Source organism: Myxocyprinus asiaticus, chromosome 12 (genome assembly GCF_019703515.2).
Source record: "Myxocyprinus asiaticus isolate MX2 ecotype Aquarium Trade chromosome 12, UBuf_Myxa_2, whole genome shotgun sequence".
In the NCBI taxonomy this organism is placed as follows: Eukaryota; Metazoa; Chordata; class Actinopteri; order Cypriniformes; family Catostomidae; genus Myxocyprinus; species Myxocyprinus asiaticus.
This window is the reverse complement of record NC_059355.1, coordinates 28,301,588-28,326,745: the sequence shown is the minus strand read 5'-3', so window position 1 is coordinate 28,326,745 and position 25,158 is coordinate 28,301,588. Positions and strand designations below refer to the sequence as shown.

Sequence of the window (25,158 nt, the reverse complement as noted above, 5' to 3'; positions counted from 1 at the left end):
CTGCATTCCAATCTGCATCTTTATGTAATCCTCATGATCACGCAGCGTGTTTTCATGAGCTGAATGGGAGGATAAACAAAAAGTTAGAATGTGACAAGACTGCAGTATACCCAACAGACTCGTGCAGCGCTTGCAAGTCATTCGTGCATCACGAGCCGGCAGCGCTTCACTTTCGGTTAATCGCGCGAGTAAACACTCCCGACTACATTCCTTGTTTCATTTGTTTCTTTTTGCTTTCAGAACAACACGTCATGTAATAAGGAAAACACCACTATTAATCCATGAGATTTCCAACCCCGCATACTGGTACACCGTCCTTAAACCATGGTCACATTCAAAATTACATTAAAAGATAAAATAAACCCACATCGAGTCTATTCAAAATATAAATTAAACCTGTAAATAAAGTTTCAGGATTTTGCAGGTGCGATTCACCGAAAAAGGGCAAAGCAGTTGATCGGCCTGTGACGCGTGAATGGCGTGCACGCGCAGCGCGAGTCTCATCACACTTTAATACTGTTTAGCCTCCCATTCAGCTGATGAAAACACGCTGCGTGATAACGAAGGATTACGTCAAGATGTAAATTGGAATGCAGGTGCGAAAAACGACATATAAATAAAACAGCCTGCTTCTCTCTCGCTGTTGCTTGCGTGCTAGTGATTACATGATTACAATGACATAATATAATATTTAAGATTACACACTGTCTTGGTCAGTAATCAAATAAGCAAATTTGTGACTGTGTTAACTCATTTTGTCTAAAAGGACGTTTTCTTTTATTAAAGCACTTTAGATGCTCTGTAAGAAGTCGGCACAGCCATTGACCAGGAAAATAAAAAGGTTGCCTACCCCTGCTCTAGACTATAAACTAACATCAGGATGAGAGCTTAATACGGTCAAGAATGGTCACTGCTTTAAAATGGGATAACACATTAAAACAGCCTGTATGGGAACTGAATATCCAACTTTTGATCTTGTTTAAGCAATTTCTCAGTATAAAATGTCATAAAATCGGCAGAACATTTATCGAACTGCACTAATTTTAAGTGGTCCGAACTGTAATTTTTAAGGGATTCCCCATCAAAACGGCTTCAATGAGAATTAAATGTCTCACTTTTGTGTTCCATCAAGTTAGCAGTGGCATTGTGCGGTATTTGGATGACATAATCAAAAAGTACTCGTGTGGTACAGCGTAGAATTGCTGTGGTTCTGACGGATCCCTCTCAGCTTGTTACTGGAAATGATTTTAGTTGTTCCATTTACGAGACGACAGATACTTTTACATATTTCTCATCATAGTTCTTTCTTTACATATTTCGACGAGCGTTTAGCGTTGTGACAGATTTTATATAAAAAAAAAAAATGTTTGAGTATTTCTAAGTGTCCTTCTCCGTTACATGAGTGTATTGATCAGTTTTAAAATCAATCAAACAGAATGTGATCTGATTGAATAGGTTTAATTGGTGCTGTCGCCCCCGTCAGACTCCATAGTTATCTGCACATCTCAAATAAACGTTATATTTAAACACACTCCCAATCACAAACTCTTCTGGTTGATCATTAAGCGTTTCTAAACAATTCTAAAAAAAAAAAAAACTAAAAAAACTAAAAAAAAGAAATAAAAAAAAAAATGCACAGCAAGCATTTATTAATTTTCAAGCGATTATCTGCGTGTGGGACAGGTAGTCAAATACGTATTAACAAAAATGCAGTCAGAGCAGCAAAAAGTTTAACCATTTAACTGTACAGTCACACCACGACAAAGGCATTAAATATAAAGACAATGCCAATATTTAGCAACAATACAAAAACAAAACCATAGCGTTTTCTATACACATCACAAGCACCTAATATACTTTTCTAAGTATACTTTTTCTAAAAGTAACTTTTCTGAATTTTACAGTTGTTCACAAACATGCAGCTTATATTAACATGCATGATCAGACAGAAAGAGATAACAATTAACGGTTTTAAACCCATATGGCTTTAAAACAGACATTTAAAGCTTAATGGTGACTGATTCTGCATCATAGACGTAGATGAGTTACTGTTTGAACGCTTTGATCGACCAAATATGCCAGCAAACACACATAAAAAAGTAATTTAAAAAAAATATTATACAGCGTCTCACAACCGGATTGCTTACTAGCATAGCAAATGAAGAGAACTGATACACATGTAAGACTCAGACCTCAAGAAGTGAGAATGTAAAGAGGCCCTCGTCCTTACCTCGCCAGGCAAAGCTACTTCCGTTTTATTTCGATCATTACAGATGTTTCAATACTTCCTCTTGGTTCTTTGTTGACTTAAAACGTCCTTTATTTAACTCCAAAAAGGTCTCAGATGTTATAAAAATTATCCAACGTGATAAAATTTAAAAACAAACTTCACCTCGCTGTGGAACAAAACGTAGCTAAGACTTCATGATCGACTAACCTTTCCTGTCAAGCGTCGACCACATTCCCGAAAATAGGGTTACGACGAGCTCCGTCACACGTCGCCTATTGGCTCATCTGCCTGTCAATCAAATGAGGTACCAATAGCAGTAACCCATAGGCGGAGAGTAGGCAAGATGTCCTTTGTTATTATGGCAACATTAGCACTATTTACTATACATAAAATGAAATTAGAGTTTTATTAGCATATTAGAGAAATTAGAGTGATATTAGCCCTAAATATTAATGACAATTATATATAGCCAGCATTTTTCACTAATGGTTCAAATGTTTTGAAACTGCTTGAAGCATAATAGAGCACATAAGATATTTAAGCACCAACTTTTCTTGAATATTGCAGCGAAAGAAAAAAAATTATATATATATATATATATACATACATACATACATACATACACACACACATACATACATACACACTGTACTGTGCAAATGTTTTAGGCACTTGTGAAAAATGTTGCATAGTGAGGTTGTCTTCAAAAATAATGCCATAAATAGTTTTCATTTATCAATTAACATCATACAAAGTCCAGTAAACATAAAAAAATTTAAAAAAAAAAAAAGTTAAATCAATATTCGGTGTGACCACATTTGCATTTAAAACAGCCCCAATTCTCCTTGGTACACCTGGACACAGTACTTCTTGGTTGTTGGCAGATAGGATGTTCCAAGTTCTTGGAGAATTCACCACAGTTCTTCTATCTGTTTAGGCTGTCTCAATTGCTTCTGTCTCTTTATGTAATCTCAGACTGACACGATGTTCAGTGGGGGGCACTGTGGGGGCAATGCCATCTCTTGCAGAGCTCCCTGTTCTTCTATTCCAATCTTTTCTATTTTCAAAAGTAATGTTTGGGAGTCTAAAATGTATTTTTCCTATTGACACACTAAAGCTGAAGATATAAATAACCATCTTAAGACAAATGTTTTGTGAAACATCTTAAGTGCCTAAAACTTTTGCACAGTAAATATATATATATATGAGATAAGCTATTTCCAATCAAATGGATGTCATACGACAGCAGTGACTGCAAAGTTTAAAGCCCATTTACAAAGACTTGTAATAACATTAGTAACTGGTTCATACAGCAAACTAACAATTATTATAACTGCCAATAAAAGTAAAACGTAGACAATACTGCAGTCATATTGTCTGTAGAACAGTTTAACTGCACAATGTGTAAGATGTTGTTTCACATATCCATATATAGGCTATATTCTTAAAAAAAATTTTTTGCTTAATAAATATAATATTTAAGTTAAGAAGTTGGTATATTTGGATTTAGCAGCAAATACTCAACATTATACAGTTGTTATCTTATTTTTTAAAAAGTCTTTATTAATCATCTTGCACAAATTACTTTGCAATGCTGGGCAGTAATGGATTACATGTAATTTTGATTATGTAATCAGATTACTCAAATTAATTGTATTAATTACATTTTAAAATGCTCATCAGATTACAGTTACTTTTTATGGATTAAATGATTACAAATTAATCAGGCAAAGGCAGTAAATTGATTTATTGAATTATTTTTCTTGTTAAATATTTAACATTTTTCATTCTAAAGCAGCCTACATCTGATATATGTTTCATAAGTATTCAAATTATTTCAGATGGAGGGGGGTGGAATTGCACAACAGACCTGTCACTAACCACCAGCCATTATTACACTGACGAACAAGCAGTAATCCACACATAAATGCAGAACCGACTGCATTAGTGCTGTAAAGTTAATACTCAGCTTCAGACATGTACATGAATGTGCCTACATTTTGAGACTGTTTTTGTGAGGTTGATTCACAAATATAACTGTTCTGATCTGTTACCACATATTGATTTGTGTATATAATCCTAATCTTAATCTTAACACTATAATTCTAAACTTAATCTTAACTCTATAATCCTAAACTTAATCTTAACTCTATAATCCTAAACTTAATCTTAACTCTATCAATGTATGTGCCACTGTTCTACAGTATATAGGCTCTGTGTTGTAAAACAGAGATCAATAAAGCCCTCTCAGACTACATTTATACTAGGAAGGTCTTTAAGACCAAGAGGTATAAGCCTCCCATGAAAGGGAGGGACTTCCCGTCTTCACCATCAGATGAGATGCCAGAAACTGTGGGCTGCAGTTTCACAAGAGGGCTGCAGCATGCACTAGGAGAATGTGGCAGATCAATAATAAGTTCACAATGGTTTAGACAGACGCATAGGAAAGTATATTAGCAGACAGTTTACTGGAGCCAGTTTTAAAATGACAGTGAAAGTGCTGCCCCACAGATGCAATTATTCAAAACTTTTAGTCTAAATGTATTCAACATTGCCATATAAGATGTAAACAGAAAACATAAGTGGATGATCTGCAACATTACATATCTGTTATAATATGTGTTGAGATGTTTTAATATGTGTTGAGATATAATAATACTTAATGACTCAAGCGAGTCACACAAACACTGAGAAAAGAATCCAGCTGAAACTCCTGTTGTTGGATGAGTCAGAGGCTATAACAGGGACGTGATAAGCCTACATGCAACAGTACCATAAGCACTCAACTAAAAGCAATAATGCATTTTTTATAGATCAGCAAGAAGACCCAGAGATTTAGCAGAGGTCGTACATAAAGTATATGACTTTAGAAGCTTTAGTACAAAACTACAAGGAATTTCACTTGGTGCCGACATAAATTAAGTGTAAAAATAAAAACAGACATAAAGAAACTTAGAAGGCAAACAACAGTTTGAAACTGTTATTCATTACAGCAGTGGTTCCCAACCCTGTTCCTGGAGGCCCCCCAACACTGTACATTTTGTATATCTCCCTTTTCTGACACACCCAATTCAGGTCTTGGAGTCTCCACTAACAAGCTGATGAGTTGAATTTAGTGTGTTTGATTAGGGAGATATCCAAAATGTGTAGTGTTGGGGGGCCACCAGGAACAAGGTTGGGAACCACTGCATTACAGGATTCAATTTCTCTTTTACTGCATAATATATTCAGTACAAAACTGAACAAAACATAAGTATCAAGCATTAAGAAATTATATTGTGTTTGTTTTTTCGCTACCTTTTGCTCACCCGTAAAACGTTGAGTCAGTTTAGTTTATTATAACTAGTCAAGATGTCAAGATGGCAGCCATCCTTCAGTTATCACAGTACTGTACCTTTAAGATGAACAGCATCAGCACTGTGATAACTGAACCAGGGCAGCCTGTCACATCATGCAGAACCAGGGCACAAGTGTTTCTTGCATCCTCACGTCCACGTTCTTTCTAGGATTACAAACACCATTCTGGATAATAAACATTGACTTCAAACATAAGTATAAACATCAGTTTTGTGAAGGTTCGAAAGTATGCCCAGGTCAAAATATAAAAGGCTAAATAAAACTCGTGTTTGCATTCGGTGGCTATTAAAGGGATATAAAAAAAAAGGATTTTTGTTTCTGCAAAAAAAAAAAAAAAAAAAAAAAAAAAAAAAAAATCATGTAGCAGTTATAACAATAAGTAAAAAAATTAAATAAAAATAAATAAATAATATTATACCACAACCAGACTTTATATGCCACATTTTTATTGGCTAAGCAAACACAGGCAACTCCCTATCTGACAGCAAGAGATTCTCACGTCAGACTTGTTATGGTACCTCAGGCCCCGCCTTCTACGCTTGGCTCTCTTTCTTTGGCTGTCCAGTCCAGTCGCTACTTCAGGCTCCTCCCACAACATCCCCGCCCTGCGTGCGAATCTCTTCTTGTAAACAACTTCATCAGCGCGTCGTGTTTGCCATCACAGGAGAGTGGAAACGCCTGCCAAATAATCTGAAAAAACATCTGCCTGACATTCCTATAGCGGCTGTTTCGGTAAAAACATTTAAAGGGGTTAAAACAGGCATATATTCGCTGTTATATTGTGTTGCGACTTCTCATGGCAACATTTAGATGTTTAACTACAGGATTAAATAAAGTAATTTAAGTGAGGAACAGCCAAGCAATATAATATGTAAACTACATAATAATGTACCTAAAAAAAAGTAAAATAATAATAATTTAAAAAAAGACGTCAGAACGTCATGAGGTCAGTGGTATACAATAAATTACAGATAAGTTATCACAGAAAAATGCATTACATGATCATCTTTAATATATCACAAGTATCGTTAATATTCTGCTAAAAAAATATAAAGCAGCTGTTCATCTTGCTATGTCTATTTGTTAGATATTTTGTAAGAACTCTCATTTTATTGTACTGATGTGCGCTAACGCCCAACAACGCGCGCACACACCCCTCTCATGGTAAAAATAAACACCACGCACTTCTAATGTAAAAAAAAAACATTAATGTGATATCACCATCTCTGTTAGACACATCTAGTATTTGACCGATTGCAAAAGTACTTACTCGCATTTTCAACGCTGAACTCCCGTGTTTACCTGAATATTTTTAATGACGCAGCAAGCCTACAGCGAACAACGTGATTGTCGCCATTTTTTGTTGTTATTGAAATCTTCAAGCCATGTGACAATAAAATAACACGCTTCCGGGTGCTGACGCTCAAAGTTCACCTCTTTCTTTAGTGCAGAATGACTCTTCTTATGTAAGAATGTTTGAAAACCTGTAATTTAAACCTAAAATATGCTTCATGTCTTAACATTTAAATTAAAGGGATAGTTCACCCAAAAACAAAATTTCTCTCATCGTTTACTCACTCTCATGCTATCACAGATGTGTATGACATTCTTTCTTCTGCAGAACACAAATAAAGATTTTTAGAATATCTCAGCTCTTTTGATCCATACAATGCAAGTGAATTATGGGCAGAACGTTGAAGCTCAAAAAAAGCACATAAAGGCAGCATAAAAATAATTCATAAGACTCCAGTGGTTAAATCCATGTCTTCAGAAGCAATATAATAGGTGTGGGTGAGAAACAGATCAATATTTAAGTATTTTTTTTACTATAAATCGCTACCTTTGACCAGCCCGACCAGTAGGTGACGAAATGCATGAAGAATGTGAATCACCAAAAAGCAAAAGAATATTGAAGTGAAAGTGGAGATCTGTGCTTAAAAAAAAAAAAGGACTTAAATATAGATCTGTTTTATAACCCACACATATTACATCACTTCTGAAGACATGTATTAAACCACTGACATTGTATTACTTTACTTTTGTGCTGTCTTTATGTGCATTTTGGAGCTTCAAAATTCTGTTCACCATTCACTTGCATTGTATGGACCTACAGAGCTGAGATACTCTTAAAAAATCTTTGTTCTGCACAAAAGTCACACATCTGTGATGGAATGAGGGTGAGTAAATGATAAGAGAATTAAAATTTTTGGGTGAACTATTCCTTTGACTGGTTTTATTCAAGTCAAAAACATTATTTATGATCGCTGAATGAACCAGAATATATTAAGTAACATGAACAAAATTAATTTTAAGGTTTAGAACCATTAGAAATAGCTCTTTAAGGTAACAATTGCATGATAACACTTTTTACAGTATGTCTACTTTTTCAATAAAACAGGCTAGCCACAGGGACTATTTTACTTGAGGATATACAATGTATATACACCGATCAGCCACAACATTAAAACCACCTGCCTAATGTGTAGATCCCCCTCGTGCCGCTAAAACAGCGCCAACTCTTCTCACCACAATTGTACAGAGCGGTTATCTGTGTTACCGTAGACTTTGTCAGTTCGAACCAGTCTGGCCATTCTCTGTTGAACTTTCTCATCAACAAGGCATTTCTGTCCACAGAACTGCCGCTCACTGGATGTTTTTTGTTTTTGGCACCATTCGGAGTAAATTTGAGAGACTGTTGTGCATGAAAATCCCAGGAGATCAGCAGTTACAGAAATACTCAAACCAGCCCATCTGACACCAACAATCATGCCACAGTCCAAATCACTGAGATCACATTTTTTTCCCATTCTGATGGTTGATGTGAACATTAAGTGAAGCTCCTGACCCATATCTGCATGATTTTATGCACTGCACTGCTGCCACACAATTGGCTGATTAGATAATTGCATGGATGATTGTTGCTGGTTTGAGTATTTGAGTATTTCTCAAAAAAATATATTTTATGACACCCTGTGCTCATTCTCTAGTAAAAAAGCAAATAAAAACCTCTCTTTTGTTGAGAAGATTGGTTATATAAGATTAAGAACCCTCAAGAGTGTATTAAATGTGTTTTTTTTTTACCCTTGTTATTTTATTATACTTTTATGTTACTGTAATATAATTTATTAATGTGACGTTAATCTTACTGAATGTTTGTCAGCCTTTGTGTGTTGCCTTTATCTTCTAAATCCCCTGCACAATGTTTAATAATAAAAAATAAATAAATTATACATTTATATATATATAGATAGATAGATAGATAGATAGATTTAGATAGATTGAGAGAGAGAGAGAGAGAGAGTCCCCATGGGGGTAACCGTTTGTAATGCCTGAGCAAAAACCTAGGCTCTTTAATTTCACAATCTATAACTTCAGTTATATACTATTATGTGTAACTTATGGTTTAAAAGTAAATAAATGTCGTATTTACAAAGTTATTTGGACATACATCATAATTTTCTTTTAAAGGATTTCTACTCAGGCAGTGAATATAGTACCAATTAATAGGTCCCTCAGCCAATGGAATTGCTGTGACGTCAGAGGCAGACCCGATTTTCAGGAGGGACTCGATTTCTCTGCAGCGGCGGGAGGGGGTTTTACACAATATTAGGCAGGTGGTTTTAATGTTGTGGCTGGTCAGTGTATATATATATATATATATATATATATATATATATATATATATATATATATAAGATACACAAAAAAACTATATTGTGTATTAGAATAAGTAGAGAATGGACATGTACAGTATGCTCTCTATGCATGCAACTTTTGTTGGTTTGTTATAAAAAAAAATCATTTTGGCCATCATCTATGATTTTCTGCTGCTTGTAAATTATTTTTCATTTAGGAATTGAGCTGCAACTGTTGCAACCAAAATACTGTACTACAACGTCCTATGCAGGGCAGCTTGCAGAGTGCGATGATGTATCAGAGGCGTTTTTAAATAGGGCGTTTATGTTTCTTCTCCATTCATTTGCAGAGAGGAGAAGCTCACGTCTACATAAAGAGCAATAGGCGGTGCTTTAGGGAAGGGCTACACAGTTTTTAATGAACACTGGCTCTTTTCAACGTGGAAGTAACAGTTTAATAATACAGGAGCCTGTTGACTGGGTACGTTTGTTTGATGTTTTTGACTTGACACGTTTTAAAGTCGTCCTTGCGCGTAAATGTGTGGTTTTAATCGATAATTAAGGTCCCCTCATCCTGTATTGGAGACTGCTTTAACTGAACTGTAATCTCTGAATTATAATGCAAATGCGCACTATATCGCGAACAACGCGAAATAAGTTCATGCAGTTGTAACGATAGACTCATTTTTTTATATTGTAAACAGGTCAGCTCTGTGAGGAAATGTCCAAAATATTCCGGGCTGTTATATTGGGTCCACCAGGCTCGGGCAAGGGGACCATCTCGGAGAGGATTGCGCACAGTTTCGGCCTGAAACATCTGTCCAGCGGAGACTTTCTTCGAGAAAACATCGCTGCGAACGCTGGTGCGTGGTTTTGCAAACCCACGGTTGTTTTCCTGAGCACGTCTTATTTGAGAAAAGGCTATTTATGGTGCATTCAAATATGCCAAAATGCTGTCTAGGTAGGCTGCTGCTCACTGGGGTTTTAGACAGCCACTGGAACAGGGGGAACTTGATCATATGAAATGAAACAGTGGATGAGGGGCATTACGGCTTAGAGTTCATATGAGGTAAATGGGTTTAAAAGCTGCGAAGTTGGCAAGATGCCACTTCACATCTCTCTATTTGCTGCGCAGTTAAACTTTCCATTATTTTGCCCAGTTAAGGTTTTAACAAGTATTTACATGTAATTTTATCTAGATATGGGAATTTTGGGGCCTGTATAGCTCAGCGAGTATTGACGCTGACCATCACCCCTAGAGTCACGAGTTGGAATCCAGGGTGTGCTGAGTGACTCCAACCAGGTCTCCTAAGCAACCAAATTGGCCCGGTTGCTAGGGAGGGTAGAGTCACATGGGGTAACCTCCTCGTGGTCGCGATTAAGGGTTCTGGCTCTCAATGGGGCACATGGTAAATTGTGCATGGATCACAGAGAGTAGCACGAGCCTCCACATGCTGTGAGTCTCTGTAGTGTCATGCACAGCGAGTCACGTGATAAAATGCACGGATTGACGGTCTCAGAAGCGGAAGCAACTGAAACTTGTCATCCGCCACCCAGATTGAGGTGAATAACAATGCCACCACGAGGACCTACTATGTAGTGGGAATTGGGCATTTCAAATTGGGAGAAAAGGGGATAAAAAAAAGTAAAAAAAAAAAAAAAAAGATAAAGGAATTTTATACTAGGTTTTGTTTATTCTTATATACTTAGGTCTAAATATTCTTCATTTTTACTATTTTTTTCTTTCTCCCCTTTTCTCCCCAATTTGGAATTCCCAATGCACTCAAAGTCCTCGTGGTGGTGTAGTGACCCGCCTCAATCCGGGTGGCGGAGGACGAATCTCAGTTGCCTCCACGTCTGAGACTGTCAATCCCCACATATTATCACGTGGCTCGTTGAGCGCGTTACTACGGAGACATAGCGCATTTGGAGGCCTCACGCTATTCTCCGCGGCATCCACGCACAACTCACGACGTGCCCCACCAAGAGCGAGAACCACATTGTAGTGACCATGAGGAGGTTACCCCATGTGACTCTACCATCCCTAGCAACCGGGCCAATTTGGTTGCTTAGGAGACCTGGCTGGACTCACTCAGCACGCCCTGGATTTGAACTTGCGACTCCAGGGGTGGTAGAAAGCGTCTTGACTCGCTGAGCTACCCAGGCCCCCTTTCCTACTTTTTTTAATCAAACTAATTTTTCTCTTTTTTATAATTGAGCTTACAGTATAACATTTCATTGACATCAAGTACTGCTGAATGCTGGGTTGTTTTGCATTTGAACAAAATTTGACATTTGAAAGTTGGTTGAGCTATAAGAGGAATTCACTGTTTATAAGAATAATTTACATGGTTTTATGATTAGTTAGTTATGTCATGATTTGCAATGGTTTGAAATCATGATTTTTACCATACTTTGTTTTGCAGTGCAGATTAGGTCCTAGATGAATTCATTAATGAATCCATTTAAATTTAAGTCTTGAGACTCTCATGTGACTGCTCGATTTTATGATTAATACTTTTATGATTAATACTTTAATACAATATTTTATGAATTTCCACACTAAGGAAATCCCCAAAATAAAAATGACCAATGACAAAAACACAAATGATAATTAACATACAGCACTTGCCACTAAATTCTACTTACTGTAAATTCATCCATCCACACAACCTTTAAATGGAAGAAATCAATTATTAATCATATGATTTCAACCATTTAAAGGTTGTGTGGATGGATGAATTTACAGTAAGTAGAATTTAGTGGCAAGTGCTGTATGTTAATTATCATTTGTGTTTTTGTCATTGGTCATTTTTATTTTGGGGATTTCCTTAGTGTGGAAATTTGGTGCCCCTAAGTGATAAACCTCTAAAAATAAGCTTCTTTAAACATGTAAGCATAGTGTAAGTGCAAATAGTGTTAGATGCTATTTGCACCCCGATGCAAATAGTGGCAGATATTTGCACTCCTAATTAAATACTAACATACAGTATAGGGGCATCACTGCAGTGTTTTGTTTATAGTGTTTATTTAGAGTCCCACAGACACCCACCCCCACCCCTACCCCTAAACCTAACCCTAAACCTCCCTTACAAATATTAACCATGGTATCACCATGGTAATGTAGTAAAATCATAGTAACCAAAAAAAAAAAAAAAAAATTAGTATATAAAAACCATATTACTGTAGTAACACCATGGCTAATTGCATTTAACCTATAGCTTTTGCCAAAAAACATGGTTACTATAATATTACTATAGTAAAACCAGGGTTAATTTTACCCGGATCTTTCTTGTCAACTCCCTTCTGTCATCGTGACCAAATATTAAGCTTTTATTCATTATTATAAGTTGTATTAAAGGAAATATTAAGAGTGGAGACAGGACACAGGTTGAGGAAAAGTGGGACAAAAGGGGGATTGGAACCCGGGTCGTCCGCATGAAAAAGCACATCCACAACATCTTTACACACTACTCCACTGCAGCTACATGTGGGGATGCAGTTTGTCTTTAATCTTTGTGTTTCCACTGGACTATTTGAGTGCAAATAGCTGCGCTGTGTGGCGGTTGCTATTTACACCTAGTGCAAATAGTCACTCCAAACATTTAACGCATCTCTGTTCCGTTCAATGCTATTGTCTTCTGTTTTCGCAGAGGCTGGTGTTTTGGCTAAGACGTATATTAAAAAAGGATTGCTGTTGCCTGACCATGTTATGACCTGCCTTCTTCTGCCTAGATTGGAGGAGATAACCACATACAGCTGGGTGTTGGATGGTATGAATGATAGAAATTTCAAAACCTCGCTGCTAGACAGGTTTTTTGGAATATTAGTAGTAAAGTTGTAAAACATTTTAGGCATGTTTGGTCATTTTGAAGTGCTAATCACTACAATCACATAAGTCAAATTCAATTTTCAAAGCTTTTACTAAGCTCTAAGAGCCTAAAAGTCTGTTCATTGATGACAGTTTTCTAGATCCAATTTAAACCAAGTTTCACACTGCTTACATATTGATGTAATGGACATTCTCCACTGAAATGTGTTTTTAATGTAGGATTAGCCAAAATCTCTTTATTGGAAACAAAACTTTCATTTCTGCATTCAGAAGAAACCCAAAACAATAGACGGGGGCATGAAGTAATTGAATTTGAGGAAGTAAACCAAGAGCATTTAAATTAATATGTAAAGATGCCTGTTTTCAATTTATCCGTTGTTTACTGCATAAGCTTTAAGGTCAGCAATGGTGCAACTAAGTCAAAATGTAATTTTTGCCAGCCTAGAGAGAATTTAGCTCCTAGGATATGATGATAGGATAGGATCAAATATTTACTGAAAATAGGTGCCCATTTACAATGAGTTGTCTTGTCTGTCTTGCTCCATGGATTGAAGCTAGTGTTCCATTATTGCTGGACTGTGCAACTGCAAAAACCTCTAAACCGACCTAGCGTTATACATTAAGTGAATTCATGGCTAATGTAAGCATTCAGGGGTTCTACACTGATGCAATGATATCACACTGATGCAAATACGCACCACAATATCACTGCATCCAGTAAGGACCTAGTATTGCAAAACTTCACTTGTGACATTTATACATAGTTACATACAGTAGTGACTACACATTGCAACATAGTATTTTCAAAATAGTAGTTTGACATTTCTTAAAAAGTAGGTTATTTGTAACAATTAATTGATCTTAGGTTATTAAATTACATAGTAAAATGTAATATTAAATCAAACAACCAATGTTGTCTTTTTTATTTTTTTGGTGGTTTTTTTTTTATTGGTTTTCTAACAGGGCAGTGTAGAGAGACAGGAAAGAAGGGGAGAGAGATGGGGGAAGGAGATCAGGACATGATACACATCAGAATCAAACCCAGGACCCTGTGAGCCAACAGCTCGCATATGTGTCCTGGGCGAGTGTGCTAACGTCTGTGCCACTAACTCCAACAAACAATCAATGTTTGATTAAAATGTGATATTAAATCAAAGACAGTGTATTTTCTTATGGTGTGAATAATTCAGAAGTATTCAGCTAAGATATTAGCATTCAGATGCATATTCATATTCAAAGTCTGTGCTTTAGTCTTAAGAATTAGCATTTCTGTGCATTTACCTCCCTTTTAGGGTTCCCTCGAACTCTAGCTCAGGCTGAAGCCCTGAACAGTGCCTGTGATCTGGATGTAGTCATCAACCTCAACATCCCTCTGGAAACACTGAAGGATAGGCTGCGTCATCGCTGGATACACCCGTCCAGTGGAAGAGTGTACAATATGCACTTCAATCCTCCCCGTGTCCAGGTGAACGTCTTTATCGTTTATTTCTCCCTCTGTTGTAAAAAAAATTATATAATTGAGATTACAATTACAGCTGCCACAATTAACTCATCATGAAAATTGTCAGTTACAACACTCTATTTACTTTAGGTCTACTCCTGCTGTTTCAAAATGTTATATTTACAATTTATTTTTTGTCCTTTGTGTGCAACAAGGCAGTGACAAGTCAGAAGCATTTAATGTAAACAGTAATGAAAACCTAGTATTCTACTATTGTTGCATTTTCACTTTCAGTGTATAATGTACAGGTGCATCTCAATAATTTAGAATGTCGTGGAAAAGTTCATTTATTTCAGTAATTCAACTCAAATTGTGAAACTCTTGTATTAAATAAATTCAATGCACACAGACTGAAGTAGTTTAAGTCTTTGGTTCTTTTAATTGTGATGATTTTGGCTCACATTTAAAAAAAAACCCACCAATTCACTATCTCAACAAATTAGAATACATCATAAGACCAATAAAAAAAAACATTTTTAGTGAATTGTTGGCCTTCTGGAAAGTATGTTCATTTACTGTATATGTACTCAATACTTGGTAGGGGCTCCTTTTGCTTTAATTACTGCCTCAATTCGGTGTGGCATGGAGGTGATCAGTTTGTGGCACTGCTGAGGTGGTATGGAAGCCCAGGTTTCTTTGACAGTGGCCTTCAGCTCATCTGCATTTTTTGGTCTCTTGTTTCTCATTTTCCTCTTGACAATACCCCATAGATTCTCTATGGGGTTCAGGTCTGGTGAGTTTGCTGGCCAGTCAAGCACACCAACACCATGGTCATTTAACCAACTTTTGGTGCTTTTAGCAGTGTGGGCAGGTGCCAATTCCTGCTGGAAAATGAAATCAGCATCTTTAAAAAGCTGGTCAGCAGAAGGAAGCATGAAGTGCTCCAAAATTTCTTGGTAAACAGGTGCAGTGACTTTGGTTTTCAAAAAACACAATGGACCAACACCAGCAGATGACATTGCACCCCAAATCATCACAGACTGTGGAAACTTAACACTGGACTTCAAGCAACTTGGGCTATGAGCTTCTCCACCCTTCCTCCAGACTCTAGGACCTTGGTTTCCAAATGAAATACAAAACTTGCTCTCATCTGAAAAGAGGACTTTGGACCACTGGGCAACAGTCCAGTTCTTCTTCTCCTTAGCCCAGGTAAGACGCCTCTGACGTTGTCTGTGGTTCAGGAGTGGCTTAACAAGAGGAATACGACAACTGTAGCCAAATTCCTTGACATGTCTGTGTGTGGTGGCTCTTGATGCCTTGACCCCAGCCTCAGTCCATTCCTTGTGAAGTTCACCCAAATTCTTGAATCGATTTTGCTTGACAGTCATAAGGCTGCGGTTCTTTCGGTTGGTTGTGCATCTTTTTCTTCCACACTTTTTCCTTCCACTCAACTTTCTGTTAACATGCTTGGATACAGCACTCTGTGAACAGCCAGCTTATTTGGCAATGAATGTTTGTGGCTTACCCTCCTTGTGAAGGGTGTCAATGATGGTCTTCTGGACAACTGTCAGATCAGTAGTCTTCCCCATGATTGTGTAGCCTAGTGAACCAAACTGAGAGACCATTTTGAAGGCTCAGGAAACCTTTGCAGGTGTTTTGAGTTGATTAGCTGATTGGCATGTCACCATATTCTAATTTTTTGAGATAGTGAATTGGTGGGTTTTTGTTAAATGTGAGCCAAAATCATCACAATTAAAAGAACCAAAGACTTAAACTACTTCAGTCTGTGTGCATTGAATTTATTTAATACACGAGTTTCACAATTTGAGTTGAATTACTGAAATAAATGAACTTTTCCACGACATTCTAATTTATTGAGATGCACCTGTATATAAATCAAAAAGAATTAATGAATGCAGTTCTCAGCTTGTTTTGGATGTGTGACCTAATATGGCATGCAGTTGCCCCACACAAATAAGTAATGTAATTATATTAATCAAAATTATAGCAATTACAATATCAAGGGAAATAATCGACAATCATGATTTTTGTCAGCTGATTGTTATCGCAAATTAAACTCCGACAGGGTGATCAGGATGCAGAGGGGTCTTGTATCACCCTGAAGGGGTTTATTGTGCAATAACAACTGGCTGACTGTACATTATCCAGCATATTACATGGCTACTAACCAAATAAATAAACATCTGACTGCTCATTATGCATCGTATTGCAAGACTTCTTGCCAAATAACAAATAAATGCACTTGAAACATTGATTTGAGTTCAAATTATTTTATTAGCTTACTTGAAGTGATCACACTGTGATAATGTGAGAAGAAATCGCTGAACTAAATTCCACCATTAGAGACCACTAGATGGCTCCAGAATTATTTTGCCTTTTACAAAATCTTTCACAATGATCTATTCCATTGTGAGACGACTTCACATCCATGCATTCCAGAAGCAGGAAAGTTGACGTGCAAATTTGCAATACCAAGATGAGCGGTGTGATATGTGTATGTGTGGTTGTTACTCTGAGATATCAGACTACTAGATGGCACTATTGACCAATCAGAATCGTAATGCCTCTTATAGTGTCGTATCTTCACTGAATTGTTTTTTTTATTTTTTTACTTTGATTAAGTAAAAGCTGTACAGCAGGATTGCTCAATCCCTCTCCAGGAGGTCCACCTAGTTTCAAACAGCTAATTAAAGTTTTTCTAGTTAACTTGAAAATCACAACCAGGTTTTGGAGTAGGGTTGAACCTAAACTCAGTAGAAAGATAAATCTCTAGGAGTAGGATTGGGTGCTCCTGCTATACATGTTTATTTAGCAAAACTCGTGGAAGAAGATTGATTTTTTTGATGATTCCTGGATGGTTCTTGAGACAGTTGTTCCCACATAATTTAATCTTGGTGTGCTACACAACCCTCAGCAGTTTTGCTAATTCTCTGTGGTGTTTATAGGGGTTAGATGACATCACAGGAGAGCCACTGATTCAACAGGAAGATGACAGACCAGAGGCACTGGTGGCCAGACTGAGACACTACAAAGATGTTGCCAAACCTGTGATAGACTTATATAAGTAAGTACCTTTCACATTCACAGGAATGGACTTGTATTTTAGACACAAACCAAAGTGTGTTTGTCCATTGTACACAAAAAAAAGTCTTTCAAGCTAACTCTCCCTATTGCCTTTTTATTTGCAACCACACAGTGAGTAATGATATTAAAAGGGGTGACAGAAAGCCTTGTTCTAACAGCATTTGCATTAAATATACATTTGAAGGGCTAAAGGCATCCTACACACATTCTCGGACACAGAGACAGATCGTATCTGGCCGAACGTCAACACACTCCTCAGCACTAAGATTCCAACCCTCAAATCAGATGCACGGTGTGCTTCAACTCACTGAGGAAATCCTCTGACAGTCTCTCCAAGAGAACAACGTGGCTTCATCTCACAAGGGTTACTTATTCACTACTTTGATTTCCAAAGATTCTTTTCTAGTCATTTTTATGATCTCAGATTGTCTATAAGTATTGTCTGCATAGTGCAAACTTTGGTTATTTCAGGTCTTGCAGATATTTCATAAATGTAACTGCTCTCTTTTTTCAGCAATTTGAAGCTGGAAACTGGGATTAAGTCTGGGTAAAAGGCATCTTATGCTTTACTGATATCAATGGAGTGATTTTGGCTCCTAGATTTAAATAAAACTCAGTGAGGCACCAGGAAAGAAGAGTGAACAAAATCATCATTTCCATGCATCCTTGTGAAATGGGCCAAATTTTCGATTGAGTTGCCTAGAGACACTGAACTGTTTAAGCATTCCAGTCATTATTATTATTTTTTTTTTTTTTAGCAAGTTTGAGTATAATTATCTTTTCTATTTCTGTAAAGGCCTTTACTCCTATCATTTCTGTCTGTGGCTTTGCCTATCTTACATATTTCATGGTCTACACTATACAGATATTAAACACCATACAAGTTTAAATGTTCCAGTTATTTGTGTGTTGCACAAGCACTATAATTCAAATATGTCACATTCTGTATATGCTTTGGGCAATTGTCTTTAAGTTTTAGTAAATGAAATGTTAATGTGAGGTCACTATTACACAAGATGAAGTTGTTGTTGTGAACTCCAGGCCTCATTCTATAAAACACATTGATATTTGTTTTAATTGTTTTCAAACCTCGAAATCATAATCTTAAATCATGTTTGATTGACAGCACTATAGTAAATGCCTCTACATTACCAAAATGTTATGAAATATCCTGTTTACCAAATGGTCTGTAAGCTCTGCCTTCTTTTTGAAAACACATTTTCTAAGGGGACATACTGTAATAATAATTGCTTTAGCGTTGCGTTTTTAAAAGCCATTAAAGAGAGAACCTTTGATGTCACAAGAGAAAAATTAATGATGTTACAAGATAATATATTTTAACCAATTGTAATTTAACAGTGTCTGTGTTCAACCAGAACAACAGTAGCATCTTGACCTTATCCAGATGATTAATGCACTACAATTTTACCATAAACCACAGATTAAGTTACAGCCCTGGGTGCCACCTGTCCCATAAACAAAGATAAACTCAAGGATTACACACTCAGTATGTTAGGTACATGTAACTTTATATGTATAAATATATATTGTCTCTGTTTACTTTGGCTTTAATTCTTTCTGTCTTCTCTCCCTTGCTCTCTCTCTCTATGTTTTGAGATCTTTCAGCCTGCATTTGCAGAAAAGGGCTGGAGAAAAAACTAAATATCTCCACACCCTCTTGCTGTGCAATACCACACACGACAATTCACAACTTAGTGCTTTCCTTTTACAAATAAATAAATAAATGTATTTTCTCAGAAATCCTTCTTTCACTGTGTTTTATTTATGACAAGGACGCACTTCTGTTACACCCATTTGCATGTATGCAAATGATGTGCATAAGTGCAAAACAATCATCACACAACATTTGATATTGCCTTCAACAGACTTTCACTATAGTTGATTATTTTTCATTTTTTGTAAATGCCACGTTAAAATTGGTCTTCAAAAAGAAAACTCGTTAAGTTTTTATATTGTCCTAATACAGTTGAAGTCAGAAGTTTACATACACTTAGGTTAAAGTCATTCAAACTCATTTTTTAACCACTCCATAGATTTAATGTTAGCAAACTATAGTTTTGGCATGTCGTTTAGGACATCTACTTTGTGCATGACACAAGTAATTTTTCCAACAGTTGTTTACAGACAGATTGTTTCACTTTTAATTGACTATATTATGATTCCATTGGGTCAGAAGTTTACATACACTAAGTTAACTGCCTTTAAGCAGCTTGTAAAATTCCAGAAAATTAATGAAATGTCAAGCCATTAGACAATTATACAATTAGCTTCTGATAGGAGGTGTACCTGTGGATGTATTTTAAGGCCTATCTTCAAACTCAGTGCCTCTTTGCTTGATATGGGAAAATCAAAAGAAATCAGCCAAGACCTCCTGGACCTCCACAAGTCTGGAAGCAATTTCCAAATGCCTGAAGGTACCACGTTCATCTGTACAAGCAATAGTACGCAAGTATAAACACCATGGGACCATGCAGCCATCATACCACTCAGGAAGGAGACGCATTCTGTATCCTAGAGTTGAATGTAGTTTGGTGCGAAAAGTGTAAATCAATCCCAGAACTACAGCAAAGGACCTTGTGAAGATGCTGGAGGAAACAGGTAGACAAGTATCTATATCCACAGTAAAACGAGTCCTATATCGACATAACCTGAAAGGCTCCACGGCAAGGAAGAAGCCACTGCTCCAAAACTGCCATTTAAAAACCAGACTACAGTTTGCAAGTTCAAATGGGGACAAAGATCTTACTTTTTGGAGAAATGTCCTTTCGTCTAATTAAACAAAAATTTTATAGTTTGGCCATAATGACCATCATTATGTTGGGAGGAAAAAGGGTGAGGCTTGCAAGCTGAATAACACCATCCCAGCCGTGAAGCATGGGGGTGGCAGCATCATGGGGGTGCTTTGCTGCAGGAGGTACTGGTGCACTTCACAAAATAGATGGCATCATGTGGAAGGAAAATGACGTGGATATATTGAAGAAACATCTCAAGACATCAGCCAGGAAGCTAAAGCTCAGTTGCAAATGGGTCTTCCAAATGGACAATGACCACAAGCATACCTCCAAAGCTGTGGCAAAATGACTCAAGGACAACAAAGTCATGGTATTGGAGAGGCCATCATAAAGCCCTGACCTCAAACCGATAGAAACATTGTGGGCAGAAATGAAAAGCTTGTGCGAGCAAGGAGGCCTACAAACCTGACTCAGTAACACCAGTTCTGTCTGGAGGAATGGGCCAAAATTTCAGCAACTTGTGAAAGGCTCTCCAAAACGTTTGAACCAAGTTAAACAATTTAAAGGCAATGCTACCAAATACTAACAAAATGGATGTAAAATTCTGACCCACTGGGAATGAGATGAAAGAAATAAAAGCTGAAATAAATCATGCTCTCTACTATTATTCGGACATTTCACATTCTTAAAATAAAGTAGTGATCCTAACTGACATAAGACAGGGAATGTTTTCTATGATTATATGTCAGGAATTGTGAAAAACTGAGTTGAAATGTATTTGGTTAAGGTGTATGTAAACTTCTGACTTCAACTGTACCTAATAATGAAAACTGACTATGTCCATTCTACAAAAAGAATATGTGGTTTGTCAGTAAGAGAAATTGTAGATTCTGTGTTGCAAAACTTCAGCCTCTTCCTCTTTTTTATCCTCAGGGTTTGTCATTCTTGTAAAGTTTTGAACTGTTTCCATTTTCCTTCCTAAAAAATAAATAAATGAATAATGAAAATTCTGTCATCATTTACTCACCCTCAGGTTGTTCCAAAACAGAGTGATTTTCTTCCGTGGAACACAAAAGGAGATGCTAGGCAGAGTGTTAGCAACAGGCAGCCACAGTCACCATTCACTTTCATTGCATGGAAAAACGATGCAATGAAAGTGAATGGTGACTGAGGCTTTCTGTCCCTAACATTCTGCCTAACATCTCCTTTTTTGTTCCACGGAAGAAAGAACGTCATATAGGGTTGGAACGACACGAGGATGAGTAAATTATGACAGATTTTTAATTTTTGGGAGAACTATGCCTTTAAGAAATCCTCATCAAGGTACTCACATCTCTCGCCACAATTATCACTAAAAGCTTTTGACATCACATTTGCCTTCTCACCAGCTGTAGAAAACTGTAATCTTAAGGGTCCGCAGCAGAGGGCTGTGCCTGGACGTTTGTAAATAATCCCCGTAGCCTGGGTTTCCGAATCTTACTATGGTGAAGGCCTGGTTCATGAATATTAATTAGGTCAAATGACAGTACGCTTCAGAGAGATTGTCGAGTAAAGTCAGCACGACGTAATCGATATTTATGAGCTACGCTAATACCATAGTACAATTTTACATTTCTCGACCCTGGTATTCCATCTTTGTAGCACGGAACTCCTGAAGTGTGTAATCGAACATGGAGTCACTGTATAAATACAGCTAAATGATCATGATCTCCTATTATGAAAATTATTTAAGAGATACCGGATTCCTTAATGTCACTGAAATAAAGAAAAATAAATAAATAATAATAATCAGCGAGAGATTTGAGGAGACCATTTTCATATTCCATTTCGTGATTTCCTATATTTGGACGGTTTGTGCATGTATACAGTAGTAGAGATAGGACAGTTAACAAATAAGTTAAGATTTATTTTCGATGAAGATAAATTTGCTTAGTTTAAGGATCTAGGTCAAGTGAAATGAATGGTCTGCTGTGGGTTTGGCTTGTGTCGAGGCACTGATTCGATGATGATGATGATGATGATGTAGCTTTACATCACGGATCTGTTCGTGCGCTTCTTCGAACCGTAGCACCATTCGCTGGGACAAGCGCCAATCTGACCTTTGACATGCAGCGAATGACAAATAGGGCAAATAGGTCAGCATTTCTGAGATCAGATTGGGCACCGGAGAATGAGAGACAGTGCATCGAAAGGTAGGGAGGAAAACCTGTTTGTATTTCATTTGAATGTATTTGTAAATAATAACAGATGATATACAGCATTGAATGAGACACGAGCTTTCGTAGTGAAATTGTATTGTTACATAAAACGTCGTGTCTACCGTGATGCCATTTGAATCGCGAGGCTGGATCTCCATCAATATCCGCATTGCTAAATCAGCATTACGTTTTAAACGGTGACATAGGTGGTTTGTTTTGGTGTGCTGCTCATCGTTTGTTCATCCTGTCAACATCACTGCAGCGGAGCATCGCTTTTGGGCATTTTTTACATGATGACGGGCCCGTTCTAATGAATGAAAAGCTATATGAGTCAGGATAAGCAAAACAGATCATCTGTTTTGACGCATTTGTAGTCTGGTGCAAAGGTGGTGATGCTGTCATCAGGCTTATCCTGCTTAACATCGGGTACTGTTATTATTTATCTACTACACTGAAATTTTGACAGAAGATGCACGATTGCGAAAATGCAAATTATTAAAGAGAAACGCGTTCAGGACGACTAACTGATATTTTACCTGGCGTTTCCTTGTTTATTATTTATTTATTTACTCCACATACAACATTGCTGTTTGTCGTTCACCCTAGAAAACGGAAGTGAATGGCACGTTTATACGTCACCTGGTCATGTTTTTCTCTTGAGATGAACGTGTTTGATACAATAAAAAGTCGCAGAATGCTCGACTCGACCAGTGGCAGACGGAGGGCTGTCCGTAGTTTTATTGCATTTAATGTGTTATCTGTGTTAAGCACATGGCATGCTTATGGCGGTATGAAAGGTTAAGGGAAATCCCTTGCATCATCTTGGAGCTGAGTGGAAGGATGCGCAACCTGCCTCCGTTTCCATGTTAGCAACTTTGTGTGCCAGCCAGAGAGTATTTAGCAGAGACGAGCCACTTCTATATAAATTAATGGGAGAAATTGGAACGCCCAAGAAGCTCTGAGCGGTCAACGGATGTAGACATCGTCTGTCAATCAGCTCGCTAACGCGCATGCGCATTAACTATACAAGCCGGGAAAATAGCGTGTTTTAACGTAATATGTGTTAAAGAAGCACAATTTATGATTCCAATATTATCAAATTTAATAGCTGAATTTAAATATGTTCTTTGATCATAATCTTGACCAACCGTTTTTGAGATTTCGGTGTTCCCCCATTCAAGAAGATAGGAGCTGCACTGTCATGACTGGAAATAGCCTCCCGAGAGTGTTTCAAAGATGGCCGACGGTGGACTGACTTGCTAGAACGACTTTGGTGCCAGCTCAGTCGTGACTGTACGTTGGAATTTTAATCGTGACTGATGATGGTGTCATATAATTAAGCTGCCGTTCAGACCGAACGCGTTCTCACGCTAAAAGAGCAATAGAAATAAACGCAGGCATCACGAGACACCAAAACAATTTAAAAACAGCGCAGTACGTGTTCGATGGAGGGGCCCATTTGAATAACCAATATGAACCAACATCAGTTAAAGGTATTGTATATTAGCCTACCAACTGTGAGGCGCTATCAGGTTAACAACCTGTAAAATGTCCAAAAACACCCATACCACGTGAGTGCTATGCACTTTAAGTGGCATCTCATCCAATTTAATCATCATTGCCTTTAAGCAAGCCACTCCAAATTTCTGCTTTTATTATGATAACAGTTAATCTAAAGCCAGCCAGGAATCCAAGTCCACTTCATTCAGCCAACATATTAACTAAGATACATTGAGGTCTGAATGTTATCATGCATTTCAGCTTTAAATTAGTGATAGTATCAATGTAGTTGCAGAGTAAACAGTTGCCAGATTGTTGATATGAATGATACCTCTCAAAAATATAAATAAAAAAGAGAGAATTAAAAAGAAAGCTAATAAGGAAAAAAGATCTGTGTTTCTTAGTTTTTCAAGGTCTGCCAAGGTCTTGTTGTCTTTTTGCCACAACACATAGGCTATTTGCTCAAGTCGGTATAATTCATTAGATCTGTTTCTACAATAATGTTTACAAGAATTGTGCTGTGTCATTTATCATAAAGACCTCTCTACATTGTCTGTCTGTTAGATTTTGAGACATTTACAAGTAACCGGCATTAAAAATGATCACACTGTGTTAAAAAATAACCTTTTTGTTGTAACATGTGTGTAACATTAACAGGATATAGGCCTTTTGCTAAAAGCTGTTATAGAGTAACTTTATAGCATATCTGACATGATCACCTGAGGTACAATCATTGTTGATGCTAGTGCAGGTGTTTGCTTCCAAAAATGCTTATTTGACTGCTTTTCATTGTATATTAGGAAATAATGATATTTACGTTCTCTTGACCTCACTGCATTTAAGTGGTACTATTTAAGTGGGATTCAGGCAATGTCATCAGATTGTTTCTTTAAAAGTTTGTATGTGTAGTGTCCACTGATGCACTCCAGCTGACCCAAGGTTGGTTTTATTGCTTTTCTTTAAAACAGTCTTTACATTTAAAGAAATGAATCAAAGTTAGCGTTAAATTGGTAAGTAATGGCAGACAGCAACTAGAGCCTTTCTCTCTGTGACACTTCCTACATGCTGTGTTCTCAGTTTCACTCTTCTCAAAGGGTTGCCCAGGAT

General features: G+C 37.1%; 3 protein-coding genes across 8 annotated transcripts in view; 2 read left to right on the top strand and 1 right to left on the bottom strand.

The window, feature by feature from the left end:
- The window catches only part of LOC127449392 (tyrosine-protein kinase JAK1), a 50,136-nt gene extending 43,133 nt beyond the window's left edge, over positions 1 to 7,003 (bottom strand). Inside the window, exons 1-2 of one of the 4 annotated variants that reach the window (XM_051712779.1) lie at positions 6,858 to 7,003; positions 6,106 to 6,277 (exon numbers count right to left, since the gene is read on the bottom strand). In XM_051712779.1, the coding sequence (XP_051568739.1) occupies positions 6,106 to 6,185 (80 nt within the window). In that variant the 5' untranslated portion in view covers positions 6,186 to 6,277; positions 6,858 to 7,003. Of the gene's footprint in view, positions 1 to 2,230; positions 2,474 to 6,105 lie in introns of those variants that run through there. The other 3 variants (XM_051712781.1, XM_051712780.1, XM_051712782.1) reach the window with 3 other exon arrangements.
- A 2,546-nt stretch (positions 7,004 to 9,549) lies between these two features.
- Positions 9,550 to 19,361, top strand: LOC127449409 (adenylate kinase 4, mitochondrial-like). 2 transcript variants are annotated; one of them, XR_007898736.1, is made up of 7 exons: positions 9,550 to 9,703; positions 9,927 to 10,085; positions 12,876 to 12,995; positions 14,347 to 14,519; positions 17,462 to 17,580; positions 17,785 to 17,964; positions 18,115 to 19,361. XR_007898736.1 is itself a non-coding variant. In XM_051712818.1 (6 exons), exons 2-6 carry the CDS (start codon positions 9,944 to 9,946, stop codon positions 17,909 to 17,911), a joined length of 681 nt encoding a protein of 226 aa, XP_051568778.1. In that variant the 5' UTR covers positions 9,550 to 9,703; positions 9,927 to 9,943; the 3' UTR covers positions 17,912 to 19,361. The 2 variants fall into 2 exon arrangements, 1 of the variants encoding a protein (XP_051568778.1); XM_051712818.1 differs by having other exon boundaries at positions 17,785 to 19,361.
- Positions 19,362 to 22,385: 3,024 nt separating this feature from the next.
- Positions 22,386 to 25,158, top strand: part of LOC127449396 (putative tyrosine-protein phosphatase auxilin) — a 47,785-nt gene continuing 45,012 nt past the window's right edge. The window contains exon 1 of one of the 2 annotated variants that reach the window (XM_051712794.1): positions 22,386 to 22,545. In XM_051712794.1, the coding sequence (XP_051568754.1) occupies positions 22,524 to 22,545 (22 nt within the window). In that variant the 5' untranslated portion in view covers positions 22,386 to 22,523. The remainder of the gene's footprint in view (positions 22,546 to 25,158) is intronic. The other variant, XM_051712795.1, reaches the window with a different exon arrangement.

Coding starts and splice junctions, on each gene's coding strand:
- LOC127449409 (XM_051712818.1), top strand. CDS start 9,944: ATGTCCAAAATATTCCGGGCTGTTATATTGGGTCCACCAGGCTCGGGC. Junction 10,086..12,875: donor AAACATCGCTGCGAACGCTG/GTGCGTGGTTTT, acceptor CTGTTTTCGCAG/AGGCTGGTGTTTTGGCTAAG. Junction 17,581..17,784: donor CCTGTGATAGACTTATATAA/GTAAGTACCTTT, acceptor ATACATTTGAAG/GGCTAAAGGCATCCTACACA.